Below are 18,505 nucleotides of genomic sequence, written 5' to 3' on the forward strand. Positions count from 1 at the left end.
GGCCTTTTTCTATTTTGGTCTATTGTATTTTACCATTTTGTAAACATTTTGTAAGCCTTGGATTTTGTGTTTTTTTTTTTTTTTGTGGACTTTTGAATTACTGGGCCTTATTTTCTTTATTGTATTTTTCTGTAACCTGGCCTTATTTTCCTTATTGCAGTTTTGTATAGCTTGGCCTCACCTTCCTTATTGCATTTTTTGTATTATGTGGTCTTTTATTTTATGGCCTTGCTATATTAACAATTAATTAACTGAATTTGAATTATGTCATCAGCTAAAAAATCAAGTACATGTAAATAAAACCTCTTTTAGGATTGACGGTTTCCATTTTCTTACTTTTTTTGCAATTTATGGGAAAAATTGTAATACCAACCTGTAACACTGCCTACGTGTGTGCTTTTCTCTTTTAGGGACAAGTAGAAAGGGATTCATCAAGGCATTCCATTCTTTATACGTCCCTCTATCCCATGTTGAGTCATTAAGACAGAAATTTATTTTCATACTGGAAGCAAACGTTCTGGTCTATTTTTAAATTTGATTTTGTCTAAAACTTTTATTAGCCTGTCTCCCACTATTTTAAAATACAGATATCAGAAATTACCTGCTCTTTTGTAATTTTTCCAACAGAAAAATATGTTGAGTTTGGGTTGGAAAAGTACATTCCACAAACAGCAGCAGCAGGCTTCATTGCAAGACTTTCAGTAAGTTGAATTCCTGTAGTATAAGAAAATCCAAAATTAATTATGAATTTTTTTGTGATGTTATATGAATCACAATATTGTCTAGCAATATGTTAAATTTTACAGCCACGTGTAAGTGGGAAATTCTGTACTTTCAGTTAGGGTTTGGATCCAGTCCAGGTTTTTAATGCCTTTAATGTAACTCATCTTCATTTGAAATTCACTCAGAATGCTTTAAAAATGCTCTTTGAGGATCTACATCTAGAAAACCTTTAATTATAGCATTCTATTCTGATCCTCTGTCATCATTTATTCCCAACATAGGTGGACTGTTTATATTACATTTTTAAAAGTGAATCTCCTAATTACCTAAGCAGAGAAAACACAAAGAATGGCCATCAAATGACACAAACACTTTTGTGTAAAATTATTCCCACATTGTTCTCACAACAATGAAACACTCTACAAAGAGATTGCCAAAGAAAATTGGTTGAAAAACATGAATTTCCTGAATGTTTGAATTTTGTGCAACAGGGAGGTGTGAAGGAGAACTTACAAAACCAACTTTAAAAATCATTGTGGTACTATTCCAAAAGCATGTTTACAGTCCAAGTGATTAATACAAGTTTACATTCAGAAGATCTTTAAGTAGTACTTGCACAATTTAGATGTACTTTTACCATCCTTTTTGTCTATCAAATTCACTAAAACTCATGAATCAAAAATAAACTGATAATCCATATGTTTGACAAGGAAACTCTTTGACAAAATAATTATTTTTTTCGCCACTATTATCATCCATCCATCCATCCATTGTCCAACCCGCTGAATCCGAACACAGGGTCACAGGGGTCTGCTGGAGCCAATCCCAGCCAACACAGGGCACAAGGCAGGAACCAATCCCGGGCAGGGTGCCAACCCACCGCAGTCCACTATTATCAGTTACCTATAATTGCAATATTAATAGTTATGTTAATCACTTGCACGCATTGTAGGATAAAAAAAATTTGGTTGAAATAGGCATGGTAGCACAATACTTAGCACAGTCAATTACAAATTCCAGATTCCAGAGTTCTCTCTGGATCTGTTGTTATGCACTGTACATTTTCTCTCTGAGTTTTCTCTGGCTACTTTGCTTTCTTCACATATCACAAAGATGTTAAGTGTTAAAAAGACCATTAACTCCAAACAGGCCCTATAACTGTGATATGCATGAGGGTGCCTTGAAATAGAATGACTAACTGTCCATTGTTGGTTCTTAATTTGCACCTAGTGCTAGTAGGATTAGCTGTATTCCCCCAACAACTCTGAAATGGAAAAGTGAGTTTGAAAATGGTTTAATGGATGGTTACAACTGTAGAAGATTGTTAAAAAAAACAAATACCGGTTTTCTCTTCAATACTGGCCAGTCTCCACATGCTCAATTTCTCCGTGTGGTCAGGTTGACTTGGGTAGCCAGGTGCTGGCCTGATCCCCTTATATTTAATTTTATGCATATCAGAGGTAGAAATCTGCTCACTGGTCTCATAAGCCCAAAGCTCTCTGCGTACTCTTGCATGCAACTCTTCTGCAAAAGCCTAAAAATAAGAAAAAAAACTGTTAATTGGATATCACAGAAATAAGCAAATAACCTGTGTGAACAACCAAGTAATTCTACACTACAGCAAATCATATAAAGCTTAATATACTTTTTAATCACATTTACAAAGACAGTTCTTATGTGATTTTTCTAAATGTCTGTCCAGTTTTGTATTATTCATAGTTCTAGATGAATTCCAGTTTCAACCAAAACATCTTTATTGTACAGTTTTGGGTAAAATACTTGGCACGTGTTTGAGGTCTACTAAGAATATTAATAGTACAGCAATAAAAATTAAGCTATTACCTAAAACAGTGTTTCACCTTTGTGGTGTCACAATCCAGTTTTTCACATACCAGTATGTTCGTGACCCAATGGGGTGAGGTGCAATGGTCCCACTTGATGAATTGAGTGCAATCATCAAAGTGGGTGGGGGTGGTCCTGCACGATCAGTACTTAAGAGCGTTAGATGAATCCCACATAATCAGCAATGGTTTTCCTCCTTGGTGAATCAAGCACGATCTTCCATGCAGGGGTTGGGAAAGTCGTCTAGGATCAGCCGCGATCCACCTGCGAAGCTGGTGCAGTGAATCGAGCACAATTATCAAATTGGTGGATGAGGTTTCATCCAGAGTTGGCTGTGATACTCCTGCAATGCTGCTGCTGCGAAATTGAGTGCAATGTTCAGATCGGTGGTGGGGGGGCGGTATGGCTGACTTTTGAGCGGGGTTGGCTACGGCCTAAATACAATGCCGAAACAGCCCACGGGTTGGGAAAAGCTAAACTAAAATAAAGTGAATAGATTAAAATTAAGATTAATTTGTTGTAAAATGTTTCACTAGTAACTAAATACACTTGTCTACCTAAATGTTTACATCTTTGCCAGTATTCTGTTCTGTCACTATTAAAAAAGGGTGTAGACATAAAGGTTTGAGAACAGATCAAGCCAAAGACAAGGTCCAAATCATTAAGATCAAAACTATCAGTCATCTAAAATTACAAATCAGAAGCAGAGCTAAGGTCTAAAATACATAATTCTTTTAGAATTTAACTACAAACTCAGTAAATAAAACATGACATGGGTATAAATAGAGTCACTATGTCCATCCATCCATTTTCCAACCCGCTGAATCCGAACACAGGGTCACGGGGGTCTGCTGGAGCCAATCCCAGCCAACACAGGGCGCAAGGCAGGGAACCAATCCCGGGCAGGGCGCCAACCCACCACAGAGAGTCACTGTGTCTGACGCAAAATAACATGACATTCAGGGAGCATCCCCTGTCCAGAACACACACATGAGAAAAATTTATTACACAAAGGAAAAATGTATGAAGATCATAACACTGTTGTTTTGCTACTCCCTTGAAATTTGGTTATGCTTTCATTCCTTCAATATGGTATGCAAGACCAGGAATTTGCCTCTGTTGGCTTAATATTTAAAATATCCTATGTATACAGAAAGTTGTTTATATTTCTCAAAACATAATTAAATGATTGAAAGCCTACCCTGCTTTTTTGATTTAAATTAATTTTCTGTAATATATACATGCTATTGGATGGTATAATGGTTAAGTGATTAGAAACTGGCACTCTACAATCATACCTGTTTATTGATTTGAGATGCAAGGAGGAAAAAAAAGAAAAGAAAAAAGAAAAAACTCTGGATCATTATTGCAAATTTCAACATTAGGAGGAGCAGGAAATTTTATCTAGAACAGAGTCAAGTATGTCACAGAGAGGGATACAATGACAGGACTGTGGTGTGTAAAATGCTTTCAACATCTAGAACTGAGATTACAAAAAACAAAAGCATTAGTTTACAGAACAATGTAAAGAGTCATACAATCAAATAAATAATCCTTCACCGTGTTCTCAACAAGTGGATGAGTGCAGTGTACATGTAGCATAGTGAAACTGGCCCAAAGATTTACTTACTGGCCTCATATCACTAAGAAACAGGGCTTAAACCCCTCTCTCTGTGAATATGTAAACCCACTGATTCTTCCAATGTTCACATGGATTTTCATGGGAAACTTTAGCTTCTGCCAACATCTAATATAGGGCTGGGTCCTATACTGTGCCAGGTAAAATCAGGATAGATAACAGTTCCCCAGGACCCCATAATAGAAAAAACATACTCAGAAAATGAATGGAGAGACAAATTTGTGTTTCAAAAATAAATGTATTCTGAATGCACAACTAAATAATTTACAACTTTAAGGGTGAATCCATACAGAAATTAAAAACTACCCGGATAACACACCACCATGCTGGCTAAATCGACAATTAACAAGCATTATTTTCACATCAACTTTAAATGTAATTGAATTACTTAATAAAAATGGTTGCATGATGTTATTGTATTATCTGAAATATAAACTGGGCTAAATAAATATTCTTTGGTGAAACATACTGTAGGTGTTCACTTTATGTCCTTTTCTCATGTTTTTTCACACTTAATGTTCTCTTTGTCTAAGAAATTTTAAATTTTTGTATTTAATCCTTTTACAGTTTAGCTGTTTGCCTCCATTATGTTTTTCACATGTAGTAATCTAATTTCAGAAATTTCTAACTTATTTATGTTTTAAATGGTGAGTACGTTTAAGTAGCATAAGAAAACTCAACCAATCTATTAAAATGCTTTTTTGGGTTGATAGCTTATGATTTAATATGACTTTTAGCACACTGTGACATGGTGCAAGTCCACAAATCAAGGCTACCTGCTTAATCTGAAATGGACAATTCTGTACAGATCAACAACCATCACTTAGTTATTTAGAATATAAGATGTGGTCCAGTCCTCTCACAATATATCATGATTTTCATTCAGGGTTATACAGGGAGATTCACTCAAAAAGGCCCCGAAAATTTTGTAATAACTCTCGCTAGGACAAAGCAATCTGAACCAAACAATGTGCAATGTGCCCCTCAGTATATGGAGCTTCGAACAAGCTGGGATGCCCCTGCGTTGGATAAATGAGGTAGGCGTTGGACAAGTGTCGTGATATTTAACCTCCATTTGCAACTTTTGGGTGCAGACCACTCGTACCCCTTCATTCAGTCACTCGACTTCTCATCAGGATGGTGGTGTACAGTATTGAGCAGTATGTCTTCATGGTGCGACCCTATTGCGTCACCAATTCGTTTAAGCAATGTCAGAATCAACTGGATGATCGTGAGTTAACAGAAGGTTACTTCCAGCAAGATGGTACAACAAGTCACACATCGGCAAGAAGCATGGCAGAAATTGAGTCCTTCTTTAGCAACAGGGTAATTTCAAAGGGTTTTTGACCACCACAGTTGCTGGATCTGACACCACCAGACTTCTTCTTTTGGGGTCTGCTCAAAAGAAAAGTCTATTGGAACAAGCTTCGCACTGTGGAAGATTTGAAGGAAAACATCCAATGTGAAATTGCTGCTGTTCCCCCGAGACGCTTGCCAATACGTTCAGGAACATGGAGCGCCACATCGAAATATGTCTGGCAGAAAATGGAAACCACTTCCAGCATCGCATGAAATGCAATCGATTACACAAACGTCAAGGTATATAGTGTATTTTTTTTGGTTCAGATTGTTTCATCCTAACAGGAGTTACAACAGAATATTCGGGGCTTCTTTCAAGTGAATGTCCCTGTATTACCACGGTTCTTTTTAATGGTTATCCTATGAAAAACATCAGCAGGTTAAAACATAACTGTATTCAGAACACTGTTACCAGAGTTATGACCTAAAAAAAGGCAACACCAAACTGTTGATTTAACTACAAAGCCTTCCTTTTCAAAGCCTCGTTGCGTTTAAAACTCTTCTACTAATTTATAAAGCTATGATGTCTAAGACTCCACAGTACATATCAAAGCTGCCTAAAGGCATAACACAATTTCTAGTAAGAGGGGATGCCAAATTTGATGTTATGTAACTTCTGCCAAATACTACTTTGTCTTTAAGGCTTCTCTACAGAAAGTTCTTTCATGGTCTGCTCAGGGGGTTTTATCTTTGTTGACCTTCAAAAACAAGACATTTTTTTTCAGCGTTTTTAACAGCGATTTTAAACTTGTCATTTAAAACCTCTCTGGTATACCAGCAATCTCTTCCTGGTATTAGTAAATAATGAAATAATGCATTTTTGAATTTGCAGCCTTTTATTGTATGGTTTTATTTGCGAAGTTAACACAGTATTTAAATCAGAAAGAGTATATACTATTTATAGATTTATATAAAATAAAGATCGACTGACTGACTGAAGCTCATAATTGTATTAACAGATCTAATTATTAATTCCACCAAGTTGGCTTATTAAGGTGATGTTTTAAAAATTAATTTGATAAAAGTCTACTTAGAAGGCAGTTACTTACCTGTAGGAGAGTTACATTTGTCAGTTTGATTAAATGAAAAGGTCAGTTAAAATGAAAAGATGGCAGATTGATTTCCCGAAACAATGGGGGGGGGGGGGGGGGGGGGGGGGGGGGGTTTTGGGGGTGTCTGCACTAAAGCTGAATGAAAGTGAAGATAATTATTAAAAAAAAAAAAAAAGACTATTGGCCATAGAGTGGTATGGTGTGAATTATTCAATCTTGGACTATTAATCATACAGTAGATTCAATCCTTACTGCTGATATACTTTGTGATCCTCAATCATTCACTTAACCATTCAGTTGCAGAGATACAGTACATTAACAATTACACATTTGTGGTTTGTTTCATCTCAGTAAATATACAACCAACTTCTTTCAGTGACCAGCACGGATGCTTTCAAGGTGGCTATTTTAGAATAAACTAAATAATTCTGTCTCTTGTTTCAGGATTGTTACATGCCATGATTGTAAATCTAATATATCACATCTACCATCAACCTTACCTCTGCAAACCTGTCTGCCAAAGCCTTAACCATAATGCTGTTGTAATCATCATTCTGTTTCTCAAACTGATTACTAAGTTCCTCAGCTCCAAAGCAAGCAACTGCAAATATGCCAATATAATCTGGAATCCCACTTGTCTTGGATGCCACAAAATCAGAAATGCAGTAGTAAGGGTCTGTACAAGCCGAGTCCTTTTCTGCCTGTGTGGAAGATGACAATTATTATAACAGAGAACAAAACAGCACATGTGCTGGTGCTAAACATAAAATTCTACTCTTTCCCTCTTGCAGTTATGCATACAGCACGAGTAAAGCCATTCATACAAGATGAAGAAAAAAACGGTTTATTTCTCAAGATTAGCAAGGCTAAAAATCAATAATTTCATACTGTATGAAGTGTTGAAAAATGTTGTTTCTAACTTTCTATTTATTTTATTATGTAGAGTTAACGTTTACCTATTTCATCCTATATAGTATCTTTCATTAGTATTGGAACGGTAAATTGTAAATTTAAATTTTTGATTTACCCATGAACACAAACTTTATTGCTTTTAAATCAGTCCACTTTTTATGTTCTGCCCCCTTTTTCAAGTGACTCTTTTCTACTATCAAGCCCTCCTTTATCAAACTCTGTTAATACAGTTCAGGGTGGCAGGGACCACACACAAATTAATTTAAAAAGCTCAATATTTGGTTGCAAATATTTTTCATAAAATAAATGAATTAAGGCTACCAGCCAATGACATGGTTAAACTCCAGGTTTGATCTTTTCTGATAGTTTTGTAGATCTTTGCCATAGTTATTTTAGTTGCTGCTTGTTTTTCTGATTTTGGCATCAGTCATTTCTTAACGATGGGAAATGTATGCTTCATGGGATTTATTTTGGGAAGTTGACTTGGCTATTCCAAGAATTTCTGCTTCCCTTTTACTGACTACACTACACTCCTTTGAGCTGCTCAGTCTTTTTTTGAGAGACAGGTCATGAACCATAACTTCCACCATGCTGACAGAGACCTGCAGATCCCTAGATGTAGCTTTTTAGTTCTTTAATATATCTCCAAGCATTACATGGTTTGATCTTTTGGTGAACTAAAATGGGATGACCATTTCTAATTCACAGTTGCCTTGAATGTCCCTATTAATTGTTTTCATTTAATGGAAGAATGACAGACTTCACATTTTTCGGTAAGGGCCTTAAAACCCTGTTCAGACAGAGGAGCAGCAAAAATTGCTTCTCTGAGATCACTGTAGATGTCTTTTGCTCTTGGCAAGGTAGTATCACAAACCTGACCACTCAGACTTAACTGCGAAAAGTTGTACTTTTATTTTGAGTAAGTAAAACGTCTGATCATCAACTAATCAAGTGTACCTGGGTAAGCAATATCTTGCTTTAAATACTTTCCTTACTGATATAACTACATTATTTTGAACTAACTTACATAAACACTTCTTTGTGTGTTTAATAAATAAAAACAGCATAAATCTGTTAAGTGTTAACAGAAGTTAGTTTTGTCTTTTATTTTATGACTTGACGAAGATCAGATATTTATTTCTTGATAAAAGAGGTTAAAAGATGTTTCCTTTCATGTAACTGTGTACATAAATATGCACGGCATATACAGACTTTTCTGTATTTTAGCCTTATATTCAATATTTACCTCTTCTTCCAGCTGCTCCCTGTAGGGGTTGCCACAACGGATCATCTTTTTCCATAATTCAGTATTTACCTCTAATGTCAAATATTCGTGCATATTGTCTAAGCAGCAATTCTGACTTCACTGTACCAAAGCATGTCTCTGTACATATGTGCGTTCAATTAAAAATACATTCCTTTAAAGACATTATGCTTTAAATCAACTATATATTTTCTTTTCTATCATATCTAAATTTGTTCAACGAGACTATCAAATAATATTCTCATTTTCTTACAGCAATAAAATTATTTTTTGAAGTGGACAGCAGTTTAGTAAATACTTCTGTGTTTTTTATATAAGTGCTTTATAAATAAACTTGAGTTGACTACTTTTCTTTTAAACAAAGTGACTCCTGTCACAAACATGAGTCATAACTTGCTATTTTAAATTCTCTTTTGGAAAAAATGTTACTAATTTATTAGGACTCTTATGAAAACATATGTCCTGCTCGATGTATAATATAATACTGACTATTTCTAACCTGTTGTCGTAAGCCACAAAATTTAGTCACAGGATCTTTTTGATTTGATAGATCTTCTGAAAAAACATGAATATCATCCTGAACGCTTTGGGCTGGCCAGAATCCCACTAGGCCTTTAGCCTGCAGCTGTTTCTTTTCAATCAAAGTACTCATCAGCTTCTGTGCATCTGTAAAGACCTTTCTTGCTTCTTTACCTGAAACAAAATTCAGAGGTCCAACTAGCAAGTACTATTTACAAAATTAATAGATGAATTTAAACATCTTTACAATAAATTTGGTGTTGATTAAAAATTCAACATAATTAAACAGCTGAATTATGGAGAACTTGAGCCTTTTAAACTTACCCACAGTTTTGTCATCAAAGATTTTTGGATATCCACGATTGGGGTACTTGCCCCTCAGCTGCCATACATCAAAGAATGGCTTCCAATCAATGTACTCCACCAGTCTGTGCAAATCATAATCTTCAAACACTTTAGTACCAATGAACGTGGGCCTTACTGTGAATACACAATCCAACGAACAAAAAAAAAAATCTCAACACTGATACACAATATTTTCCTAATGAGATGCAGTTTTCTTCATCAATACAACAAAAACAATCAATTATTTGCTTAATACTATCAAAAGGTCATTCTTCACTGCACTCAAGACCACCTATGGATTAAACTCAGGCAGAAGGCTGCCACTTTATCCTTCAACTTATTTCTTAGTGGAACATTCTATGCCAAGTCTCTTCACAAGTTCACAAGCCTTCATTGACTTATTCCTGCTGCTGCATCGTTCATTAAATTTAAAATGAGGCTAAGTGACGGGCGGCACGGTGGCGCAATGGTAGCGCTGCTGCCTCGCAGTTAGGAGACCTGGGTTCGCTTCCCGGGTCCTCCATGCGTGGAGTTTGCATGTTCTCCCCGTGTCTGCATGGGTTTCCTCCGGGCACTCCGGTTTCCTCCCACAGTCCAAAGACATGCAGGTTAGGTGGATTGGTGATTCTAAATTGGCCCTAGTGTGTGCTTGGTGTGTTTGTGTGTGTCCTGCGGTGGGTTGGCACCCTGCCCGGGATTGGTTCCTGCCTTGTGCCCTGTGTTGGCTGGGATTGGCTCCAGCAGACCCCCGTGACCCTGTAGTTAGGATATAGCGGGTTGGATAATGGATGGATGGTGCGAGTTGGATAATGGATGGATGGATGGATGGATGGATGGATGGATGGATGGATGGTGCGATTTGTTTTCTTATTTATAATATTAATGATAAGACATGTACAGTATTTAAAAAACTTTTCTCCTCTGCTTGCCACATACCAAGTCAGAACCAGTACTAGATCTTAAGAAAAACCTTTTTTACTCAGAGAACGATCAGATCTTGTTATGTGTGTGTATTCCACTAAGGGAATACCAGATCAGAACCAGAATAAACTGAGAACTAGGGAGCTCTACATGAAAGTTGCAAACATGCAAGGACAAAAAAAAAAGGTTTTGCCTAGTTCAAGAGTAACTGCAAATGCAGAGCTGGTAGAATTTTTAAGGACATATGTCATTCCTAAATAGGACTGGTCAAAGGGCATGAGGCCTGAACAAGATAGAGAAGTTAGCCTCTACACTATGATGTCCCACTGGTCCAACAGATGCATCAGGGAAGAACAAGATCAACACCCTAATAGAGAAACCCAGGATTCTCTCTTTCATTTCCTCCATCCAAAGACCATGACAGATGACAAATCAATCAGCTAAATGAGATTAAGAGCTACCTGGTTATTTAAGCATATTGGATGTCTAGTCTGCTAACAAGATGAGCTGCTATCCATCCAGGTTGTATTGGCATTATTTTGTTACAGTGATTTTACCATGCTTCTTGTTTTAGATAAATTTAGCAACTTTAAGTTAAAGAATGTTAATATAAAATGCATGAATAAAATTTTAACCTTCTATTCTGCCTGTTTTGATGCTCTAAGTCAGTGTTTCTCAAACTCGGTCCTGGGGACCCAGTGTGGCTGCAGGTTTTTGTTCCAACCAGATTCCTAATCAGTGACAACACCTGATAACACTGAGCTCATTTAATTAGCTGGGTTTTTTTTCTTTTATTCGACATTCGGAAAAGCATAGCAGCATGATTTTTACATTTATAAGACATTTATAAAATTTCTGCTTTTGCTATAGATTTAAATGCTTAACTTTCTTTTGTTGATTTCATTATACTTTGCCTTCTCTGTGTAGTTTTTCCCCCTTCATTGTATCTTAATAATGACAACTTAAAACGAGCAGATCAGACACGCTGGCAAACAACACACTGAGTAATCAAAGGCTGCAACCACTTTAGCGTCAGACCCACTAATGAGTAAGCAATGGATTAATTAAACAATTAGAACACCTTGAAAAGTAGAATGAAAATCAAGATGAAAATACTGTTAAAAAGAAAAAAAAACATTATTCCTATATAACTGCTTGGTACATTTTAATATTTTTTTTTTTAGCAAACTTAGTTTTCTAATTAATATATTGTTCCCTAAACACAGAACTTGGGAAATATCAGTTCACTTAATTAGCCCAGGAGTTCAATTAAAAACAGAAGCTGGTTAGAACAAAAACCTGCAGCGACAGGGGGTCCCCAGGACCGACGTTGAGAACCCCTGCTCTAAGTTGTCACCTGGGGCCTCATGTTATAACACCGTGCGTAGAACTCACACTATAACATGGCGTAAGCACAAAAGCGGGAATGTGCGTACGCACAGAAAAATCCAGATGCAGGAATCTGTGCGCATGCAAACTTTCACGTTCTTCCATTACATAAATCCCGATCAGCGTGAAAAGTAACGCACGTGCACACGCCTTCTGTCCCGCCCCAACTCCTCCCAGAATTATGCCTCTTTGAATATGCAAATCGATATAAATAGCCTTCTGTGAAAAGACAATGGGAAAAGCACTGGGGAAAATATAAGAATTTCAGCAAATACCAAGTGGAGGCAAAGGAAAAACGTACTATTTGTTGGTTTAAACAGTGGTATAATCAACAAAAGAAAGTTGATCGAGTGACATAGTGTCAGAGAAACTCGAAAGCTCAAGTTCACAAAGTCGCACAATGACCAAAATAAAAAAGAAGTTGTCACATATCAAAGTCGGCGTGAAAAGGAGACTCGTAGCGGACCGTCTGAGTGTCACATGAAAGCTTATTAGGGTACAGAGAAAAAAAACAGGCACACAGTGGGGAAAAAGGCACGAAATGTCAACTTTAATCTCGAAATTTCCACTTTAATCACGTAGTTTATTTTGTCATTAAAGTGGAACATCATAAACTTCATCTTAAAATCGTTTATTTTACTAGTTTCTCAAGTAGCATGTTAAATGCTTTGTTCTGTATTTGATCTTCTATGTGCTCTATGTGTGTGAATCACTACGTGCTTCCATTCTTTCTCTTTCTCCGACAGGACACAGAATCCATTGCATTCGTGATATTACAGCTCTCTGAATAATTAAAATACTGAGATGTTTACGTGATATCTTTTTCATGATGATAGGAATGAAAGCATGTTATTAAACATGGGAACACGGTGGTGCAGTGATTGTTCATATCTCACGCAAGAGGCTTGCTGCGCCATGTGCGACCTTCCATGAAATAATTTATTACAGAAGTACGGTCTCTTTCAAACGTACTAACCTCCAATTCCTGTCCTTACTTTTCTTTCTCCAAATACCCAATCACCACACAATCAGCTCTGTAATAGACGTTAAGCCATCTGTAAGCTTAGAACGCCGATTCTTCAAAACTTTTAAGGAACATTGAAATATCTTAGTAGTACGTGTTTAGATAGATAGATAGATAGATAGATAGATAGATAGATAGATAGATAGATAGATAGATAGATAGATAGATAGATAGATAGATAGATAGATAGATAGATAGATAGATAGATAGATAGATAGATAGATAGATAGATAGATAGATAGATAGATAGATAGATAGATAGATAGATAGATAGATAGATACTTTATTAATCCCAGTTTAATTATTCTATCCGTCTATCCTTCCAGTGTCGCGTCAGCACCAGCAATAATACAGCACAAGGCAGGAGCTATCCGTGAACTAGCTAGCGCTGCGGCACCGTGTCCTCACATGTTTAATTATTAACAATATAGATTATTTAACAGTAGCATTGCTTTGACGCTGGGTGCCGCCAGTCTGCAAAAACGAGCGGAGAAATTGCGTACGCCAGGGTATGAGGTGCCGTGGAAATGTGCGTGGCTTTACGCCAAGTTTAGGTTTTATACATTGCGATTTGAGCGTGGAAACGATCGTACGCAACATTTCTGTGCGTACGCACCGTTTATACATGAGGCCCCTGGTGTTAAAACCTTGACGGTGACCATAAGTGGAGATGCAGATGGCAGCTGCATCTTTGTGATATGCTGGTGAGTATAAACATATGAGGACTACAGTAATAATAATTCTTTACATGTATGTAGTGCTATTCTCACTACTCACAGTGCTATCCATGCAGGGAAGACCCGGGAAGTGACCCCACAAACACCTTACTGCAAACAGCAGCACTACCACTGCACCAACTGCATAAACAGAGCAGACTGGGAACACTCTGTGCAGGTCTATGTGATAAAGAGTCTGAAAGTGAGGTCAGAGTCACCCTAGAACCCTTCCATGATAAAACACAGGGTAATGTTCAATGTCAAGTACCTGGTTTCTCTTGTGAACGCCAGTCAATATGACATCCTTTTTCTCTAGCTTGTTCCAATGACAAAAAAAGTCGTTCCTAAAGAAATGAATGAAAACTATTTGTCAAAACTAATTGAAAAATCTATACATGTAAGACTTCACTATATGCAGTGTTCTGAAATTTCTATACATGCTTTTGGTAAGATCTGATACAAACAGCATTTATGCTAGTTAAAACCTAAAAAGTAGCCAGGAATGTTATTTAGCCAATTCTTGTTTCATATGATGAAGATCAATGTAACCAATCATATGAAATACTCAAATGAGGACCTACTTTATGTTTTCATGATGCATACCACTTCAGAGGATAACAATGTTTAGAGCACTGCTGTTGTAATTAGGAGTTTTTTCCCCTGTTCAGTAGAGAGATTAATAAATTCAAGTGCATCCATCGATCTTTATCACTGAACACAAAGACTGTTAAAGTACCTAAAGGGCCCCACAAGCCGTAGTTATGCAAAACGTATTTTCAACTATTACTGAAATACTGGTGTTGAAGAGTTAAGAAAAATATTTGGTTAAAATTCAAGCAATATACCTTTAGTGTGTCATAGTGTTCTTGACGAATATCTTCATATTCTTCAGTTATTTCCTCGAAATATTCATCTTTAACATTTTCATCTAGAAGCTGGGAGCACTTTAATGTGAAAATGTTAAAACAGTTAGTTTGGAATATGGGAAAAACACAAACATCACATTTCATTATATAAAAGTTAAAAATACTCCAAATCTTATGTTAGTATTAGTCATCATAATCTTATTTTGGTCCATTATGAAATGTTGCATTGCCTGCTTACTGATGGAACAGAAGGAAAATGGAAATGAAGATCAGAAAGTAAACTCACCACCACTACACTTCGAGATGCATCAAGCACATGTATAACTGGAGCTGTGTATCTGGGTGCTATTTTCACTGCTGTGTGAGTTCTGAATGAAACAATTTTCATGACAGTTCTCATAACAAAACAACAACTACAGACATACATTTTTGCATGTAATATTAAATAAGAATAAAGTTAAAATCGGATGTTCTTTAGCATTAATATTATTGTAAGTAATATTATTGTAACATCAATATTTGAGATTTCTGTGTAAACCAAGCATGCAAGCTGAAAAATCATATCGAGCCATTTGCAGTCCACTTTATTTTTTTATAGAAAAAAAAAACAAAAAAAAAAACAGGCCACATACTTGGAGGTAGTTGCTCCTCCAATCAACAATGGAGTCTTCATTCCAAGTCTTTCCATTTCCTTTGCAACATGTACCATCTCATCTAAAGATGGAGTGATAAGCCCAGAGAGGCCAATAATGTCTGTCAGTAAAAAAGTAACAACAAAAGGCAAGTTTAAACTTTTTTCATTTCACCTTTATGAATAATAAATGTATTGCTCTTGCAGTACTGTGTTGTTGTTATGTGATGCATCGAGACGGTAATAAAAAGGTACATTCTAGAATAATACAGGTGCTTTGTAATTGAGGATGTACATTTTGATCACATTCCATAATTGATAAAAAACACACTTTCAGTAACATATGATTGTTAAAATGAGACACTCTGCTTAATAACAGAAAACAATGCAGGATACATTTTTTTATTTTATTTATACATTTATACATTATATAAGAGTTATTTATACATTATGCATGCAAGAATATGTTTTAAATAACAAAGTATGCCACAAATTTTATTTTTACATTATTCAAAAGTATTTTATCATACCGATACTCTCGAAAGTGTGCAATTTGCTATCCGTTATAATAGTGGGCAAGAATAGCCATTCTGAATATGCCAATGATCCTAGTATGATTAGGTAGCCTCCTGCTATTGTTACATTACATGTTAACTCTGTTACTGACTGGAGCCTGTACTGTAGAATGACCTTTGCATTATGAAGAACATACACAACCACTTTGCTCACAAGTCTCTTTGTCTAGACAGAAGAAGTTAGCTTCTCAACAAAGCTTTAAGTTGTGTATCTGTTTAGAAAACTTTGCATCTATGACTTCATCTGTCAGTCTTCAGCACTTATGGTTGTGGCACATTATTGGGATATAACCATTAACATAATCAGTGCGACACTCTTTGCTGTGACTTGCTGGGTTTTCAGTGCCTGGGTCAAGATGACTGATTAGCTATTTAAATCTTTTACTGTCAACCATGCATATTGGTAACGTGCCCTGCTCTGCCATTCTACAAGCCCTCTGAGATTTTGTTTGGTCTCTGGCCTTTACAGTTTCCTCTTGCTAGTCCTGCTAATATGGTAGGTTGCCACTATCTCAGCTCTCATTCAACATGGTTATTTCATAAGTGGAAATGGTGCTGCAGTACAGCAAGGGAATTACATTCCCCTATGTGCATTTAAATTAATCAATGATGTGATTATTTAGTTTAAACTCTAAAGACAACAACTTTAATCTCTACCATCCCATTTTCACAACAATATGAACTCCTGTATACCAAAGTTAAATATTAAAAGAACGAAAACTGAAAAACTGACAATTCTGTAAAAAATAATGAAATGGAAGAGGTGATGTTTACCTTAATAAAGGCAAATTATCAACTGACAAATCCATAAAATTCATGCTTTGCTGTCTAAATTCCATTTGCTTGAGTAGCACTGCCTACATTTAGGTATGGTTAATTATAACTGAGTACATATGTGGAAGAATGTTTTTAATTATATAACTCTGTAACTGTTTCTGTAATCAGATACAGAGGTAAGCAGAATTAAAGGTGTTATACATGTCAGAAGAATTAAATAACAGAAAAAGTAACAGGAGAACAGAGCAAAAAAGTGTCAGAAAATATTACTTGGGTATGTACAGTATATGTAGCATGCAGTCCCTTCACTGGTAAGGAGATACTTTATAGTACTGACACACCTTGGTTTACTGGGGTGGGTTCCTGCCTTGTGACCTGTGTTGGCAGGGATTGGCTCCAGCAGACCCCCGTGACCCTGTGTTCGGATTCAACGAGTTGGAAAATGGATGGATGGATGGACACCTTGGTTTATTTTATATGTGATTTACAAATCCTGGATTTACGCAAAGGTCAGCAGTAAAAATTACAAATTACAAAAGGTACACTGCAGTTATTCTATAAGCTGCACAGCAATTTAGTGAGGTGGTCATGTGGTTTGCTCCTTTCCCTTCACTCTCACCTTCTCTCTCTTAACCTTCAGGTTGTGCTTTGTACTTGATACCAGTGAGGTAGTAAAATGATTTTCACTCATTGTGTTGCTCCTTGCAACATATCCTTTCTTTTCTTCATATAGCAAGTAGGCCCTTTGCCACCCATAACTAAAACACTGATTACAGTGAGCTATAGTCTTCTTTTTCATCTCTTCCTACCTCTATGCGGAGTTGATGTACCTAATCAACCCTGTCCATACAGCTTGGTCTTGCACATCCATTCCAGTCAGACCATTTTCATCATATCTTTTTTACTTTAACCATCCACCTCTGCTTTGGCCTTTCCTGCTTTCTCTTCCCCTATACCTCTGCAACCACTACTCATTTGCCCACATACAGTATTCATTATCTCTCCTCATTACATGTCCAAACCACTTCAACCTGCTCTCTTGCACTTTCTTAGATATATCTGTGTTGTTGTACTTCTGATTGTTTCACTTGGTATTTTGTCCTTTGCAACACCACACAGGATAATACAATTACAACATGTGTACATTAAATATTTTGTTTATACATTTTTTCTGTTTTTTCTATTCTGTATTATGTTGTTAATTATACATCTTAATTTTCTCACAGCAATAACACCTTATACTGTATATGTTTACTGACATACTGATGAACACTACAGTACTGCACACATGTGAAGCCTGTGTGGCGTGATTAAAGGCTGGAGAGGTGGTTGGGGAGAAAGGGGGGCTTATGGGGGGGACAGTTTTGACTTATAAATTTTCAGTTTATGAAGGGTTATCGTAACAGAAACATTAGATAATCTGCAAAGAGTCAGAGTCTATATTCCAGTGGCTTTATATCTGTACCAGTGTAAATGCCAAGAAAAAAAAATCTTCTTTCAGTTTGGTAAAAAGTGGAATTACAGTATGCTAGAGCAGTACTAGTCAATTAGCACCCCCTACCAAAGGGCCATTAATCAAAAATAAGATTCTGTATGTCTTGGTATTCAAGTCATTATATGTTAAGAAAAAAAGCTGTAAATTATGTCAGCATAATAAGAGCTGCCAGTCACCTGCTCTACATTCAACTGCCGTCTTTAATATCTTGTCACAAGGTGTCATCACTCCTAGATCAATTACCCTGAAAAGAGAAAACTATGTCACATACTTTAAAATAATATGCCAATGAAGTAACATTATATTTGGATTTAAAACAGAAATGTTTTAAAAATATATTAAAGAAAAGCAGTTGATGGAACTTTTCTATCATATTAAGGATTTACCTCTTTTTTAATAGCTCTAATAGGTGCCTTGCAATTACTACTACTATTGGTACTTACCTGTACATTTCAA

At 36.3% G+C, this 18,505-nt stretch overlaps 1 protein-coding gene across 3 annotated transcripts in view; it reads right to left on the reverse strand.

Annotated features, from left to right (window-relative positions):
• Window positions 1-18,505, reverse strand: part of mtr (5-methyltetrahydrofolate-homocysteine methyltransferase) — a 72,887-nt gene that overhangs the window by 2,560 nt on the left and 51,822 nt on the right. For all 3 annotated transcript variants that reach the window (XM_028820212.2, XM_051919601.1, XM_051919602.1), the window contains 10 exons: window positions 18,226-18,293; window positions 15,204-15,324; window positions 14,858-14,939; window positions 14,551-14,649; window positions 13,974-14,049; window positions 9,635-9,790; window positions 9,291-9,484; window positions 7,116-7,316; window positions 2,065-2,257; window positions 602-714 (listed from right to left, as the gene is read on the reverse strand). In XM_028820212.2, coding sequence (XP_028676045.2) covers window positions 602-714; window positions 2,065-2,257; window positions 7,116-7,316; window positions 9,291-9,484; window positions 9,635-9,790; window positions 13,974-14,049; window positions 14,551-14,649; window positions 14,858-14,939; window positions 15,204-15,324; window positions 18,226-18,293 — 1,303 coding nt within the window. The remainder of the gene's footprint in view (window positions 1-601; window positions 715-2,064; window positions 2,258-7,115; window positions 7,317-9,290; window positions 9,485-9,634; window positions 9,791-13,973; window positions 14,050-14,550; window positions 14,650-14,857; window positions 14,940-15,203; window positions 15,325-18,225; window positions 18,294-18,505) is intronic.

The sequence above is a fragment of the Erpetoichthys calabaricus genome, chromosome 15 (assembly GCF_900747795.2).
Source record: "Erpetoichthys calabaricus chromosome 15, fErpCal1.3, whole genome shotgun sequence".
Taxonomy (NCBI): Eukaryota; Metazoa; Chordata; class Cladistia; order Polypteriformes; family Polypteridae; genus Erpetoichthys; species Erpetoichthys calabaricus.